The sequence below is a fragment of the Paramacrobiotus metropolitanus genome, unplaced genomic scaffold, assembly GCF_019649055.1.
Source record: "Paramacrobiotus metropolitanus isolate TYO unplaced genomic scaffold, Prichtersi_v1.0 Parri_scaffold0000015, whole genome shotgun sequence".
Classification (NCBI taxonomy): Eukaryota; Metazoa; Tardigrada; class Eutardigrada; order Parachela; family Macrobiotidae; genus Paramacrobiotus; species Paramacrobiotus metropolitanus.
The window spans coordinates 1,398,971-1,415,144 of record NW_026570235.1 but is presented as its reverse complement, the minus strand read 5'-3'; the positions used below and the strand labels follow the sequence as shown (position 1 = coordinate 1,415,144).

The following is a 16,174-nucleotide window of genomic DNA, read 5'->3' as shown; positions in this document are numbered from 1 at the left end:
GTTAAAATCAGATACACTGCGACGCGCACCAGTGTTGCAATGCCGTTTACGTCGCTCGTACGACTCTGCGTAATCAGAGTCAGCGACAACTACAGCTGATGCGCCATCTGTAAGCCGAATGAGCACCAAAAACGCCTAAAATGAAAATCTTCCTGTTTAAAATTTGGGAAAAATGGGATAAAGCAGCACAAAGAGTTTGGGGAATTTTAAATCATTTTGTTTTTATGAAATTTTAAAATTAGTATGGCAGGACATAAAAAAATTGAGATCTCGTCTATTCTACTAATTATACGCACGCGCGAATTCGTACCAATTTTCCTCGACCGTTAGATTGCGTCATTGCGGCCATAATAATTTTAAAGGTATGTGCTCAACTAGTTTTACACATCTTATTATTAATATTAAAATAACAGTATTCCAGCAAACACAATAAATTTACGATTAAAAGCAAAATAGCCCACAAGCGAAAACATGACTGCCCAAACTCTGAAATCTGCGCCAGCCGGTGCAAATGTGCGGCGTATGACAAATGCGTCATGAGAAGGCGGATGGCAGCTTCTGTCTGTCGCTTTGTGCTTTATGGTTTATAGTCCGCCTGTACATACGGAACGTACTGTACTGTATGTACTACTGTAGTCTGTACTCCATAGTCATGCACTACAGCACTCTTTGAGTTTATTTTTAGAATAAAAAACTATCTCTGGACGCTAAAATTCAGAATAGTTCGTTCGTACTTCCGAGTTCCGAGCGCGTGTTACTGTTTAAAGTACTCGTATTTTAATTTTCGACACCCTGTGTGACGGCATCGAGAGATAACAACGACTTTTGAAGGAGCCGCACGTACGTTCTACTTGGGCGTATGGTAATAGGCAGAATTACTGGCAGAAGGCGCTGGCTGGTGTGGAAGCACGGTATCTTGGTTTTGTAATTCCTACCTCCGTCTTCCCGTTTGTCATCTGGGAGGAGGTTCAAATTTGTTCGACTGGATCTAGGCACTGTGATTTAAGAGCAAAAGTAAGTGCGTCAATCTGCAAGAATTCAAGTTTACGCAGCCAAAAACTGACAGCCCTGAGGCCTGTTTTCGTCATAAATGCGAAAAGACAACAACTTTTGACTACAGTTTACACCCAGTAAAGAGTTTTCCTTATCGTAAGACGAGTTTCTTTACGGATATAGAAAAATTAGGTGGTCAATAGCATTAATGATTAGTATCTTCTTACTCTGCGTTAAAATTTATAAGCCTGAAATAGTAAAATTACTTCAACAGTTTAATCTGAATATTTAGTCTGAAACAGTTGCTGTGGGTGCTGAATTCGCGGCAGTGTATTTCGCCAGTATCTGGTCCATGCCTAACCAATCTTACTTCCCAATGTTTCAGGATTTTAGTCAGTAAGCTATCAAGATGTATCCACCAGCTGTTCGTGGTCGTGCGGTTCTAAACCTGGCCGGGCGCTTCGGAGCCATGACGGTCCGGAAACGCGCCATCTCGGCTGCGGACGGTGCACGACGATGCTTCAGCACTGATTTAAAAGCAGACAACTTTCTCTCGGGATCTAGCTCGGTTTATGTGGAGGACATGTACCAACAATGGAAGAAGAACCCAAACAGTGTTCATCCGGTCAGTCGTGAATTCAGAATTAAATCATAAATTTTCTGAAAATATTTCAAAAGGGATCACAAAAGTATTTGTAACAAAAATCTCCCGTGCATGGTTTTTACAACAGCTGTTGATTGTGGAATTACCTGAGTTGATGATTTGGTAATTTATTGTGACTTGTTTAAAGAATTTTAATATTAACGCAAATTTTGGGCGGTTGTTTAGCGCTGCATGTCTTCATTGTGTTTTGTTCGATAGTCATGGGATTCCTACTTCAGCAGCGTCTCAAAAGGCTTTGAAGCCCAGTCAGGCCTATCAGTCTCCGCCATCTCTCAGTGGAGCACAACCCGCTGTTCAACCCAGACAATACGGTGCTGCACTGGATCTGGCAGCCGTTCCGGAAAATCTGGAGAAAACTGTTCGTGATCATCTCGCAGTGCAGGCAGTTATCCGCGCTTACCAGGTACGTCTTCGCGCACTATTCTATGTACTTCTAAAAGGACCTATAAGCTATACAGTACCTATAACCTCATACCTGTTATACTCGTACAGATGAGAACGTGTCATTGTTTAGGTGCGCGGACATCATATTGCGGATTTGGATCCGTTGCGTCTGGAATCGATGCGCTATGATTTCATGCCTCCTGAATTGCAGTTATCGACTTACAATCTTGGTATATGCATAATTATCGGAATTCCATAATTTAGAAAAAAATGTATCAGGCTTTTAAATATTTGCGCAGGCGAAGCGGATATGGATCGAGTGTTCGTTCTACCCGAAACAACATACATCGGCGGCGGAAAGCATGCGCTACCACTCCGCGAAATTATTCAGCGCCTCCAGACGGCTTATTGTGGCGTCATCGGTGTCGAATACATGTTCATCAACAACAAAGATCAACAGGAATGGTTGCGGCAGCAGTTTGAGGTGCCCGGTGTTACTAAACTTGATGCAGATGAGAAGAAAACCCTCTTGAAGCGTTTAATTCGTTCTGCCGGGTAATTTATGCCTGCATAATATATTTAAATGATGTTTGGAGGAATATTTTATCTTTCAGTCTTGAAGATTTCTTCGCTAAAAAGTGGCCGTCGGAGAAGCGTTTTGGTCTGGAGGGTTGCGAGGTGTTGGTCCCGGCGTTGAAGGCGGTTATCGACATATCCAGTGCCCGCGGTGTGGACAGCATCGTCATCGGTATGCCCCATCGTGGCCGGCTGAACGTTCTGGCCAACGTTTGTCGCAAGCCGTTAGAGACCATCTTAACACAATTTAAGAGTCTGGAAGCAGCGGATGAGGGTTCGGGTGACGTAAAGTATCATCTCGGCTTGTCACACGAGCGGATCAATCGCGTCACTAATAAACCGATGCGCTTGGCTCTGTGCGCTAATCCTTCCCATTTGGAAACTGTGGATCCGATTGTGCAAGGAAAGGTACGGGCGGAACAGTTTTATCGCGGAGACGTGGAAGGAGACAAAGTTATGAGCATAATTATGCATGGTGATGCCGCGTTTTCTGGTCAAGGAGTTGTGTATGAAACGTTCCATTTATCGGAGCTACCGGATTACACCACACATGGCACGATCCATGTGGTTGTCAACAATCAGGTCAGGCAGCCTTTTGATTCGATTACCATGAATTTTTAAATATTTTGTCGGTAAAAACCTTGCCGGTATCATAATTATTTCTTACTGTGGCCTTGGTAATCGCTTTGTAAAACTTGCGTTATTTCCATTTTTAGGCATTAAAAATTCGATATCGTGCGCTTGAGAACCGGTTTCCTAGCTGATGTTACTATCTGTACAAATTTTGTAGGTTGGATTTACAACCGATCCTCGATTTTCTCGTTCGTCACCGTATTGTACCGATGTGGCTCGTGTCGTGAACGCGCCGATTTTCCATGTGAATGCTGATCATCCGGAAGCTGTGCAGCATGTTTGCGCCGTGGCTGCTGAATGGCGCGCGAAATTCCATAAGGATGTTGTTATCGACTTGGTAATTTGAGCTTTGTTATTTCCTTTTTGTATAAATAATCAAAGTGCGCAATTATTATACAAATCATGCCCAATTGGAGTGACCGATTTTATGGCAGGTGTGTTATCGTCGCAGCGGTCACAATGAAATCGACGAGCCCATGTTTACACAGCCGATAATGTACAAGAAAATTCGCCAGACCAAACCCGTTGTAGAGAAGTACGCCGCTCAGCTGATGATAGAGGGAGTTGTGGATGAACATTACTTTAAGGTTAATTCAAATATTTTTTTCAACTACAAACACACGAGTTAAACCTTTTTGTTTTTATAGCAAGAAATTGGAAGTTATTTGAGCATCTGCGAAGATGCATTCAAAACAGCTTCTCAAGCCACGCACGTTAAATTCTCGGACTGGCTTGACTCTCCATGGGAAGGGTTTTTTCAGTACTCGCAACAAGAAAGTAATCGAGCCAACGGGGGTGGACGAATCAGTCCTTCATCATATTGCCACTGTTTTCAGTAACGCGCCACCAGACCTGGATATTCATAAAGGTAATGACTATTTGCGTGATGATGCCTGGAAAATCGATAATTCTGTTACTGATGTAATGCGCAAACAGGAATTAAGAAAATCCTAACGACGCGAAAAGAGCTGACTGAAAAGCGCATGGCTGACTGGGCGATGGGAGAAGCCCTCGCATGGGGATCGTTATTGAAAGAAGGCATTCATGTCAGATTATCTGGACAGGATGTCGAAAGAGGCACTTTCAGGTAAAAACCCTCTGCTGTTGCGAAATCATGGTGGAATAAATACGGTGATAAACTGAAACAAGATCAAATAAATAGCATTATGTAAGGATATTTGCACGTGAGAATGTACCGCTTATAGAGGCAGAAAACTGCAATTTGGGCTAAAATTGTTGTTTTCAGTCATCGCCATCATGTACTGCACGACCAGAGTGTCGATAAAAAAACATACCGACCATTGAATCACCTATGGCCTGATCAGGCACCCTACACGGTGTGCAACAGTTCCTTGTCAGAATATGGAGTCTTGGGCTTCGAATTAGGGTTTTCGATGACCAATCCCCATGCGCTGATCATGTGGGAAGCACAGTTTGGCGATTTCTTTAACACCGCACAATGTATCGTGGATCAGTGCATCTCCAGCGGTCAAGCGAAATGGATCCGTCAAAGCGGTCTGGTTATGTTGTTGCCGCACGGCATGGAAGGAATGGTAAAACATGCACTATTTCAGAATTGTTTTAAATTGAAATCTGAGAAATGCCTTAGTCTTATTTTATTTTGATATTTTATATTGTTGTAGGGTCCTGAGCATTCTAGCGCACGACCAGAGCGCTTCCTGCAGTTATCCAGCGACAACCCGGATTCGTTCTCGACCGAATCCAGCCCGACATACGTTGTTGATCAGCTGCGTGACACTAACTGGCAAGTAATGAACATCTCAACACCGGCCAATTATTTCCATGCAATGCGGCGTCAAATTAAGACCCCGTTCCGTAAGCCACTCATTTTAATGACACCGAAAAGTCTCCTCCGTTTACCGGAAGCCCGCTCCAGTTTCGATGAAATGCTACCTGATCGGGAATTCCAGCGCATCTATTCTGACCAGGGCAAAGCAGAAGAAAAGCCGGATAGTGTCAAGCGACTGATTTTCTGCAGTGGGAAGATCTATTATGAATTGGCTAAAGAACGAACTGGGAAAAATCTGGATAACGATATCGCCATCGTTCGAGTTGAACAGGTACGATATGAAAATAATGGTAGGAATGATTTCAGTTCGATTATAAATTTGGAGGAGGAGTAGATATAAAATGAATGTGTGGAGGCCGGCATACCAGGAATCGCTGAGCATATTTGCATAATGTATCGATTTAGCATGCTTTGTTATTAATCAAGTGATGCTTTAGTTCAAAATTCCATGGAAAATTTCTTGACTTTCGGTGCTTAGATTCCCCTTTTTCAACACTAAATCCTTAAATCTCACTTAACCTTTCTTGCCTACGTATGTCCGTATGACACAACAGGTATAATTTGAAATGCGGCTTTAAATTAAAAGATCCATTTCCAGATTTGTCCGTTCCCGTATGACCTAGTCCGTCAGCAAATGGAGCTGTATCCGAATGCGGTAATTACATGGGTACAGGAAGAACATAAGAATGCCGGCGCATGGATGTATGTTCAACCACGCATTGATAACATCTTGCGTCACCACATCAAGGAAAGGCGCCGCATTAAGTAAGCTTGATTACCTCATGCCGTAGTTGCATCTTGTTTTGATGTAAATTCCGCTCCATGGTTATACAAAATTAACTTCGTTTCTATGCACCATTTATCCCGTGCGTACATTGCTCTGGTTACTCCTGATCAGATACGTTATTTTGACGTTAGTGTATCGTATTTTTACTTTGTTTGGTTTGGAGATGCGGATTTCCCAGTAATGCGGTTGTAATTCATAGGTATGTGGGACGAATTGCGGCAGCATCACCCGCGACGGGCAACAAGAGTCAGCATTTGGTAAGACCGTAAGGGCGTGGGAAGCAAAGGAGTTTGTGGCTTCTTCTCAAGATACGTTGCATTTGGTCCATTAATAACTTCGTTTCAAAATCTTTTGCAGATTGAGCAAGCAAAAGTCATTTCGGATGCTATGCATATTGATGCTTGATTGATCCTTGCTTTCTGTGTTCGGGATCGTCCTTTGGATGCTACGGCTGCGATTTCAGATGTCTATTTTTCCTTCTAGTTTTTTCCCTTTACTGCGTGTGTATGTGTGTATGTGGAAAAAGTTGGCGGTTCTTAGTATATGCAAATTCTGTTAAGAGTTTAGAGATAAAATCTCTGGTCACGTACGAGAGGCTAGTTTTTAAAAGGGTAGCAGCTCATTAGGATGTATAAAAACAAGATTTATGTTTGTCCATTCAATTTATTGATCTTTGAGCTTCTGAAAGTCTGTAAGCTGTAGTCCGTGGCGCACCTTTGTCAACCGAATAAAACTGCATATATGCTGCTGTGCCAGTTACACTAATCGATTTCCTCCTTACTTTTCTGGAAGCACTTACGATTAATTTTGTATTTCCGAGGTAGCAGCTATTTAGGATGTATAGATGTGTGCGCGTAACAAGATTTATATAAATCCATTTAATTTATGCACAAGTACTGAATCTTTGAGCTTTAATTGCGCGCTGGCTCTAATTGCTCTGAGTTTGAAATCCGTTGACCCCAGTAGGACCATAATCAAATTGTGCAAGTTAATTAACTTGCCGGTGGTATTTTTTTGTGATGATTGTTTGTGGATTTCGCTGGTTCTGACGAACCTTAAAATACTTAAGCTGGTAGCTTCAGCAGATCGAATATTCAGTACAACCAGATTCAGTACAACATCATTCTTCAGTACAACCCGATCCTCAAGTATCTGAATGAATTGTTCTTTTTTACGTACAGAATACAAACAAAGTTTAAAAGCTGGCGAGTTCCTGTAAATAATTTCAGTAACAAAAACACGTCAGAACATTCAACAGCGCAAGGTAAAGCATTGAACGCCATTTAAAAAAATCTGGCAGCAGCATTTTAAAAGACACCGTAATGCGTAGCGTAAGTAATTGAGAACTACCCAGACCCACAATTTTCACCGTAGGGGAAACAAGGTAACTTTCGTTGGTCCAGTCACATTCAAATGTAGCAAAGCGATAAGTGCAGCAAATAAAATAAATTAAAAATAATCCAACATTAGATTACTAAACAAGTATACCAGCGAAACTATTCCCGGAAGATAATAGCATCGCGATGCTTGCCCACCCCTATCCATCGCACCGGGACACCCACGACCTTTTCCACCAGGGATATATACTCTTGAGCTTCTGGTGGCAACTCCTCAAACTTTCGCGCCCCACTAATATCCTTTTTCCAGCCCTTCATCTTCACATATTCCACCTCCACCTTCTCCAACAAATCCAATTCCGCCGGAAAGGAATCCAGCGGCTTGCCGTTATACTTATACGTCACCCCCACAAACAGCTCATCCAACACATCCAAAATATCCAGTTTCGTCAGCGCCAGTGCTGCATACCCGTTCAGCATGTGCGTGTATTTCACCACCACTAAATCCAGCCAGCCACAACGGCGCGGTCGTTTCGTGGTAACCCCAAACTCCGCACCCCGCTGCTGTATCATGGAGCCCAGTTCTTCTTTTAATTCTGTGGGGAAGGGCCCGTCACCGACGCGGGTAGTGTACGCTTTCACCACGCCATATACGTCACCCAGGGCGTTGGCGGGAATGCCCAGACCCGTCAGAACCCCACCCACGGTGCAGTTCGAGGATGTCACGTACGGATACGTACCGAAATCAATGTCCAGCATGGCCGCATTGGCGCCTTCGACGATGATAAACTTGGACTGGGGATTGGTGATCAGCTGGTTCATAACAAACACCGTGTCTTTCACCAAGGGACGTATCTCTTCGGCAAAGTGCCGATAACGGGCGATCTCGGCGTCCACATCCACCTCCAAGGACGGGAAGGCTTGTTTATGCAGGCGTACAACATTTTGAAATCTGAAAAAGAATAAAATGTTAACCACAAACCAACTTTACCGAATTTTTCCAAATATTATAACTGTCTCAATTTGCCGGGCCTTCGTTTTTTATCTTCACAGTTAAAACTTAAAGTACCGTTTCTATAGCCTGCACCCTTGTACAGTGGCATGAGTTTGTTAGCAAAATCGATAAATCGAATTTTAAAAATAAGGTTGTCCAGAGACTCCAGACAGATTACACCAAAAGCACGTCAGTAGTTTTTCTTATAAAAAGCCCTACGTCACAGCATTCCTTGTCTATTAATACATCAGCACTTTCAAACGGGTTTCTACCTTTCGTAGTCTGCACTGACTCTACACAACTTTACGCAACACCCTCTCACAACCGTACAAGAACAGTGCGAATGTTTGCCAGTGTAGTAAAAACGCCGTCACCACATAAACCGCTTCGAAATACTCGCCAAAATGAATGAGCGGCATGCGAAATCACAGCCAAGATTTACTAACGTGACACACCCGCCGTATAGTTAACTACATGCGTACATTCGGGTTTCACCAGCTGATTTTACCAAACTAAATTGCATTGTGCACACTCACTTTTCGCTGAAACGATCAAAGTCACCGATTAGATCGGAAATGCGAATCCCATGACGGCTGGCTTTGGATGCGTAGGTCGGACCGATGCCTTTTTTCGTCGTACCCAACTGTTGCCTGAAATTGGAATTTTTCGATATTTTTACTTTGAGTCAAAAACGGCATACTCACTTTTTCAATCCTTTCTCGCTCTCCTGTAAACCATCCACCGACTGGTGCAGATCGAAAACGATATGGGCTCGATCGGAAACGTATAAACGATCGCGAATTCCGTTCAACCCTTTAGCTTCGTTTTTAGAGATTTCCTCGAATAAACCGGGCAAATGCACTACCACACCATTTCCTGAATAAGGAAAATCAATTTTTGTTACAGAAGTTAGCTTAGCAAAACACAATCCGAAACATAAAGATACGCATTCATCTGCGCTGGGAAAAGTTTTCCAATAACATTAACAATTTTAAGCCATTACTGCTGTACCTCATTCCGAAAGCCACGACGGTTTTTTTTCTACACTGACAGACTAGAATAACTCATTTCATTTGCGGAAGTATCTTGCTAACTGGCGACAAGATTTTACAGATATCAGATTGTCATTTATGTAAACAATATTTAGCTTTATATGTAGTTTTTCAATCAAGAATTCATTAAATTGTGATAAATTTTCATCAGCGCGACTATTCCAAAAGATGGCACAAAGCTGTAAGGCTGCACGGAAAATTCTTAGTTACCAATAACGAAGAACGGTACTTCATATTAATCTTAATAAAGACCCGGCGGGTTTTGTCATTCCGTAATAATTCGTTACTTAATTGCTGATAACGATAGCCTTCCGTCAGCGATTAGAACTTTTGCTTTGCATATGCGCATCAGAAATACTCGATACCTTTCTATTTGTGAACAAATTTGCCCGGCACTATACTTTTTCAAATACAGAAGAAAAAGTCAGCACTTAAATTATCCAGGAATAATATACTACGATTACCTTTCCCGTGCCTTAATGCAGTCTCATGGACCCTTACCTATTATTGAAGTGCATTTCGGGTTAATAATTCCCGAAGGCAGCAAATGGAAATCGTATTCCGTTGTCCCCGCCACAACCGTATGACCGGCATTGTTGCCGCCCTACAAACAGCTTTGTGGTTTACCCGATCATCTCAACGACGCAACGCGAATCGTTTGAGTCCGCTCTTCCGAAAGCGAACAGAAATCGAGGGACCCGAATATCACTGGCCAAATTGGCAATCCACTGACTTACCGCACAACGGCATACAGCGTCGGCTTTGACAGCGAGAAGGTCCACGATCTTTCCCTTTCCTTCGTCGCCCCACTGGGCCCCAACGATAACGACAGCGCGATTTCGCTGCTTGTTCTGAAGACCATTTACTTGGGTGGACGCCATGGAGTTTCTCAGCCCGGATCAGCGTATTTCAAATGCCGTGACTAGTATACGCTATCCCGTTTTTATTAATAGTAAAAGCAGTTAACTGTGCTAGAGTTTCCGCAAACAGCGTAACGAAATTACAGCTTGTTCAGGATGACAAGTTGAAACTCTACGGATGTCGCGCAACCCAAACGAAGAGGAAATTTTTTAACTGTACACTGGGGAAATGCAATACGGGTAACGGGAACCGGTTGAAAGCTGGAAGTAGCGGCAATGCGCAAGAATAATGACTCATTGACGTATGCCGATATTGCTCCGCCCAAGTCTCACTACTACTGTCTACGAGTAGTGTGTCTACTACAGTAGACTTTCCGTGCAGACGGTGTGATGGTGATACCAGACAAATGCGACTACTGGAATTGGAACTTGCGCTGGCACCCGGGAGAAAATTTAGAAAATATTGCTTAAAGTCAAGAAACAAAATTAGCCTTATAGCCAGCTGATAACCAAAGGTCACCACATTATTCTCGTAACAACTGAAGCAACAAAGGCCTTAACAGAAGACCTTACTGTTAGTTTTGACATTAATTTTGATTATTACGAAAATCACCGGAAGCTGACAAGCCTGCATTGATTGTTCGCAATTACCGTCTCGACAATGCTAAAGTGGAAATGGCCGATACGAGTCCACGGTCCACCAGACTGGCAGCCGGATTTGGTGCGAAGTAATTCGTGCGTAAAAGTATATTCTGGAAGTTTATTTGACAAACGTATGACCGAAAATGTGTATTTAAGCAAAGTCAAACCGCGAAAGTTTTCTGAATGACAATGATGCTGGGTTATTTATGATGGCGTGTTTTCATATATGCATGCATCCATCAGTTATAATTCCTTGCTGAACAACTGGGATATCTTTGTTACAGTTTGAAACCAATAAAAAATGTACGGTGAGCTGGTCAGTTCTCTGCTATACAATAGTGCGGCGAGGTGGTTTTATTATGAATCCTGTTTCCTTATTCTACGAGCAACAAAATGCTGTTACATTGATTATCAGCCCTAGCCCTGGAACGTTAATATATGTATAACAGACTATACTCACTTATACCGTAGACCGTCAAAATCGCTCATATCTATATGTAGAAGTAATATTTACGCACATACGATGCCTAAAGTAGCGTGTATCCATTCAGTGCTACTAGTACTTATTGATGTCCCTGTCTCTGGCCACGCTGACCACAAACTGCAACGGCATAATAATGAAATGTTAAGTTCGGATCCATGACAAACAATTTACACTCTTCCCAAAATCAATAAACTTTATTAAATTTGGCGCTATTTTGGTGAAAGTTTGGGTCAAACCGTCTTTGGGCTAGTTAAGCTTCCAGCGATCCTTTCTAATAGCCGCATAAAGACTTGTTGGTCATCTACTTCTCGCATAAAATAGAAATTAATTTCGGTTCTATCAGGGAATATTCACTGTAACTCTGTGCAATGGAAGTGTAAGGGATTATCAGTAAAGAGAATCAGAATAAGTGGGATCTGATGCAACCAATCCGGTTGATGATTAAGACGATGGTCAATGCTCCGTCTGCATGAATTGGATTGCAAAATATATTTAACTTGTAACTCCAAGAGTGACTTCGGCGCTATACAGTTTGATTGAAAATTCACTTTCTACTATATGAATCAAATATTTTTAATTTCGTTCAGCATGAAGTACAGGTAGGTGTATATAATATACTCTTGTGGATGACCTTTACAAATAACATTTTTCACAGTTTAAACTTTTGTGTATAAATGTTCTCGCAAGAATCGAAACTGACGAGTTTTTTATCTGTCAATATTTTGGAATGGAGTATATTTGCAGTATATCTGTTTGCAGTTAGTTCACCCTTTCAGCTTTACATTCAGGTAAGTAAGGACGGCTTTATTTGATGCTTTATGCCAATTATTAATTATGCCAATATCGAGATCCTTCAGTCTATACCAAGGTGTAGTGATACAGCATAATATTATGTTAGTAACGATAAGGTATAGAGTAGGATGTGAGAATTTTACGTCGTGCCTACTTACAAAAAATTCTGTCGCAGTTAAATGCCTACGTACTAACGTTTGCACTACAACAGTTTGTCTGGACATCGAGTATGCAAGGCGCGGTTTACACTTTAACTGGAAATTAACATCAGTATAAGGACCAGAATTTAAATAATGATAGAAGTGCAATAATCGTATATTCAGCTTAAAGAACCCGCTGCGCTAAGAGTAGTCTAAAGCGCATCTATGAACAGTACTTCAAGCCACATTCATAAAAAATTATTCAACCGGACACATACAAAATAAGTGACAAAGTAGGGAGGGCTGCTAATTGACCATACGCTATTTGCATCTGATAAACAAAACGAAGTTTAAGTTTTTATGTGGCGTTTCAGAACGTTGTCGGAAGAAGCCAAATTTATATGCTTTTCTGTCAAATCCGCATCCCTGATCATTAAGAAGCAACCCCTTCCATAATTCCTTTCTTGTATTACTGGTAATCCTAGAAGACATCTGCTCCCAAAACAGTAATCAGAGTAAAAGGAAAACAAAAGCTTTGCCGACAATTTGCACCGGTCCATTAAGATTCTATCAATTCTGACAAGAAAATTTCGAACTGATAAGCCTTTACAACTTGATCCTTATCGGAATGGCCTTGGCTGACCGTTCCAAAGGTTGTCTGAGGATACTGCTCGCTGTTAAACAACTGCAGTAGGTTTAGCGTGCAAAATAATAAGTCCATCAAATGATCTGCCATTTGCATATAAGTAATTAAGGAACAACAAAGAAAAATACTATCAGTTGTGTTCTACGCACGAAATTTTTAGAAATTACCATCTAGTTAAACCTCTTGATCGTTCGATTTTTAAATTCCTATAAATATATATATTTACCATCAACTATCATTATGTATGCGAAAATAAACGGTCTGAAAATATAGTATAAGATCCAGGCCTCCAGAACAATATTTTTCATACTGAAGTACTTCGTTCAGTTTCGGAAATAATGCTTTTTGGGTACGTATTGGTATGCGTACGAGTCGTACTGGCGCTTATTACCGAACTGTATTATATTTAAACTGAACTGTGTTCTGTATGAACATATTTTCACTACCTACCGTTAGTTCTCACATAAACTGAGCAGTGATTAATGTAAGAACAGCGAGTATAAAGAAGGTGGAGTACGGTGTAATACAAGTGAGCCGATGTCCAGCCGGGCAGACAACGGCGCCATCTTCACGCTTCTTGAAGAAGTGTGAGAAATTTTTCAATTTGGATCTCGTGGTCTATAAAGGTAACAGATCCGGGCAATTAAAGAGCAAGTGGGTGCTTCAAAGCTAAGAGCTTTTAGAATTGATACTCCTTCAGCACAAATTAAAATGAACAGCGCTGTAGTTCAAGCACAGCCATTTTTAAATGATTCCGTAGTATTAGGTCAAGAAGATCACACATGCGATGTCATAACCATCTTGAACTTTATACATACAGTTGAGGAGGATTGTGGTATGCTAATGAGGATGATTAATGCGAAGTAGTTCAGTCACAGCCTCCTTTCCAAATGTTTTGTTGGTTTCTTAATTACATGTACTGTCTTCAATTTCGGGCCGGTTTCGACCCTTTTTTCAGTAGTCTTCTCAGAAAAATCTTATTGTTGCCATAACTGTGCGATTTGCCTCACATATTGATTCTAGTTTTACTTTTAAATATCAGCTATTTGTCAGTATTTGACAACATTATTTCTGAATACAGCACTGGCTAGTTGCGTTATTGTTGCGCTGCGATAATTCGGGATAAAAATCCGATATACGAGTACTATAACTTTTATTTGGCAAGCAACAGAATTCAATACTGACATGGAGTGTGTGTCTTCACTGTCTTGTAATGCTCCTTATCAGATCATGATGGCAGAAGATTAATTACTGGCACTGCCATAATCATTTTTCTTGGTTTTTGGAATTAACATCGTTTTTGTAAGTCTGTAACTTTCATATTCAACTAATTGCGCCACAGAGCTATTAATTTTCACAAGTAACAATAACCAGAAGGATATTAGCGCAAATGTTTAACGAGATACGAGTAGCATGCAGCCTGCAAATAGATAAGTACTGTATGTAATATTATAATTTACAAAACAGAAATATGCGATGCAGCATTACTACCCCACAACCCCTCTTTTTACCCCACAACATGATGGTAATTTTAATTCAAGTAATGTTGCGGTTGATTGCAAAAGTAAGTATATAAAGTATTTGTTCAGCCTAAGTATTGCTATTGTATGCCCGATCGGGCAATCTGGCACCGTTTTTAGCAGATCAATTAAATGACTCGTGATGCAATAAATGACACGAACGTTAATAAATGCATTTATTGTATCAAAACAAAATTATCAGTATACGAGTACTTAGTACAAATATAATGCAAATATATATAGTACATATAAAGGTGGCAGGCTAGAGAATGTTTCCCTGTGATAAGTAAACCTCGGTATAACTGCGTCGTACATCACTAAAATCCTCGATTCTTTTCAATTTTGTTAGTTTTTTCTGTTTTGTTCCAACTCAAAACTCCAGTGAATCAGTAGTGAAGTGGTGCACATTGGCAGAAAAATGCATCAATTGTTCTTGGGAACGTGCCGGTGAGATCAATCCTTTACCAAACTCGACAGGCTTTGATGGTTGCACGCAAGAAATAAGCCATGCGTTAGAGCATAGTCTTCAAATAAGGCTATGATTATATGGCCTATTTCCAGCAGGAAGAATGCCCTTTCGAACAGAATGCGATACCTGTAATGGATAATTTGACTTTGTCACGAATCATGATTTTTATTATACGACGGGATCACGCTTTGACCTCAGATAAACTGCGCCCCATGCATTGTCGGAATACCAAGTTTCCAGCTAACTAAAAGGTGTTCTAAGCATGCAAAATTTTCGGCTTGACTTGCTGGGCACGATGGACACATGGGATGATGATGAGTATGAACAGAACGGAAGGAATGAAAAAGTGTCACTTTATATGGTGGTTGAACAATTTGAATTTACAAGAAATGTGCAATATAATTGCATATCAATGGAAGGAGGAACAGTGGGAGCCCCTGTATCAGACGGGTGGATTGTTAACCAACAACAGTTGTTCCCCGCTAGCAGACAGATATAACTCTTTTGTGTTGTTAGCGGCAAATTACTAAACGCCAACATTGCAATATTGGGTATGAATACACCAAGCAGTATCTGTGATATTATACAGCAGGTGCTGAATAAATCCAGCTGCAAATTAAAAATGCAACGGCAAACGCGTAAATATTTATTATATATCAACTAAACAAAAATGTTACGATGTAATCTTAAAATCTCTCAAGCTTTACATGTACTTACTCCCGATACTATCGTTAACTAATCTATTTGCGCCGATCCAGCAATAAATTTGAAATAGTAAAATACATATTGCTCACCAGGAAACCTATCAACACAAGCGAAAAAATTCATTAATTTTGTAAAACGCCTTTTCTTTGAGAGCACATTGTGGTTTAGCGTTCTAGGTTAATGTGCAATTTAACCGTCAAATTGCTGTGTGTTGTATCATCACAGGGTAATACGAAGTTGCATCCAAAAATAAATGGGACAAGCCTTTAGACTTCCTGCCCTGTACAGCGGTGACTGCTCTACATTTAAATAATCATTTATTTAGCTGCAAAAGGACGGCTATTCAGCTCCGAGAGCAATCCGGAGATGGATAATTATCGTTTTTGGCTGGCAATCGACACTGACCATTTAGAGATTTTGTGTATACTCCATATATCCATACAATTTTCGGATCTATAAGCTATATATCTGTACTGCTTGCATCCAGCAGAAGATTTTGGCTCTACCTTCATTATCAGATTATCTAGGCTGCGGTTAAATGTGCGAAACGATCTGCGTTAAATAACGCAACACAATGATTGTGCAGTACTGAATTATGTCTATTCAGTGAAAAAAAATGAATAATAAGTTTTTCCTCACTTTTAAAAAAATCTGAACGTGCATGTCAAGTTATCTGTACTGACTAC

General features: G+C 40.9%; 2 protein-coding genes across 2 annotated transcripts; one reads left to right on the top strand and one right to left on the bottom strand.

Annotated features, from left to right (window-relative positions):
- The first annotated feature begins 662 nt into the window (after nt 1–662).
- LOC129585090 (2-oxoglutarate dehydrogenase complex component E1-like) lies at nt 663–6,600 on the top strand. Its single transcript, XM_055477607.1, is given in 17 exon segments — nt 663–1,014; nt 1,379–1,618; nt 1,856–1,891; nt 1,893–2,060; nt 2,172–2,271; nt 2,341–2,596; nt 2,656–3,199; nt 3,408–3,587; nt 3,685–3,837; nt 3,898–4,011; nt 4,013–4,118; nt 4,187–4,337; nt 4,497–4,803; nt 4,894–5,331; nt 5,659–5,825; nt 6,047–6,104; nt 6,205–6,600. Coding segments are annotated over 16 exon segments (3,042 nt in total). The 5' UTR covers nt 663–1,014; nt 1,379–1,402; the 3' UTR covers nt 6,253–6,600.
- Nucleotides 6,601–6,974: 374 nt separating this feature from the next.
- On the bottom strand, nt 6,975–10,335 carry LOC129584873 (adenylosuccinate synthetase-like). The gene is made up of 5 exons (XM_055477266.1): nt 9,968–10,335; nt 9,732–9,834; nt 8,883–9,054; nt 8,715–8,828; nt 6,975–8,136 (listed from the first exon to the last, which is right to left on the bottom strand). The coding sequence occupies exons 1-5, from the start codon at nt 10,109–10,111 to the stop codon at nt 7,344–7,346; spliced, it is 1,326 nt and encodes a 441-aa protein (XP_055333241.1). The 5' UTR covers nt 10,112–10,335; the 3' UTR covers nt 6,975–7,343.
- Nucleotides 10,336–16,174: the final 5,839 nt, after the last annotated feature.

Coding starts and splice junctions, on each gene's coding strand:
- LOC129584873 (XM_055477266.1), bottom strand. CDS start 10,111: ATGGCGTCCACCCAAGTAAATGGTCTTCAGAACAAGCAGCGAAATCGC. Junction 9,835..9,967: donor ACGCTGTATGCCGTTGTGCG/GTAAGTCAGTGG, acceptor AGCTGTTTGTAG/GGCGGCAACAATGCCGGTCA. Junction 8,137..8,714: donor TTTGATCGTTTCAGCGAAAA/GTGAGTGTGCAC, acceptor ATTCTTTTTCAG/ATTTCAAAATGTTGTACGCC.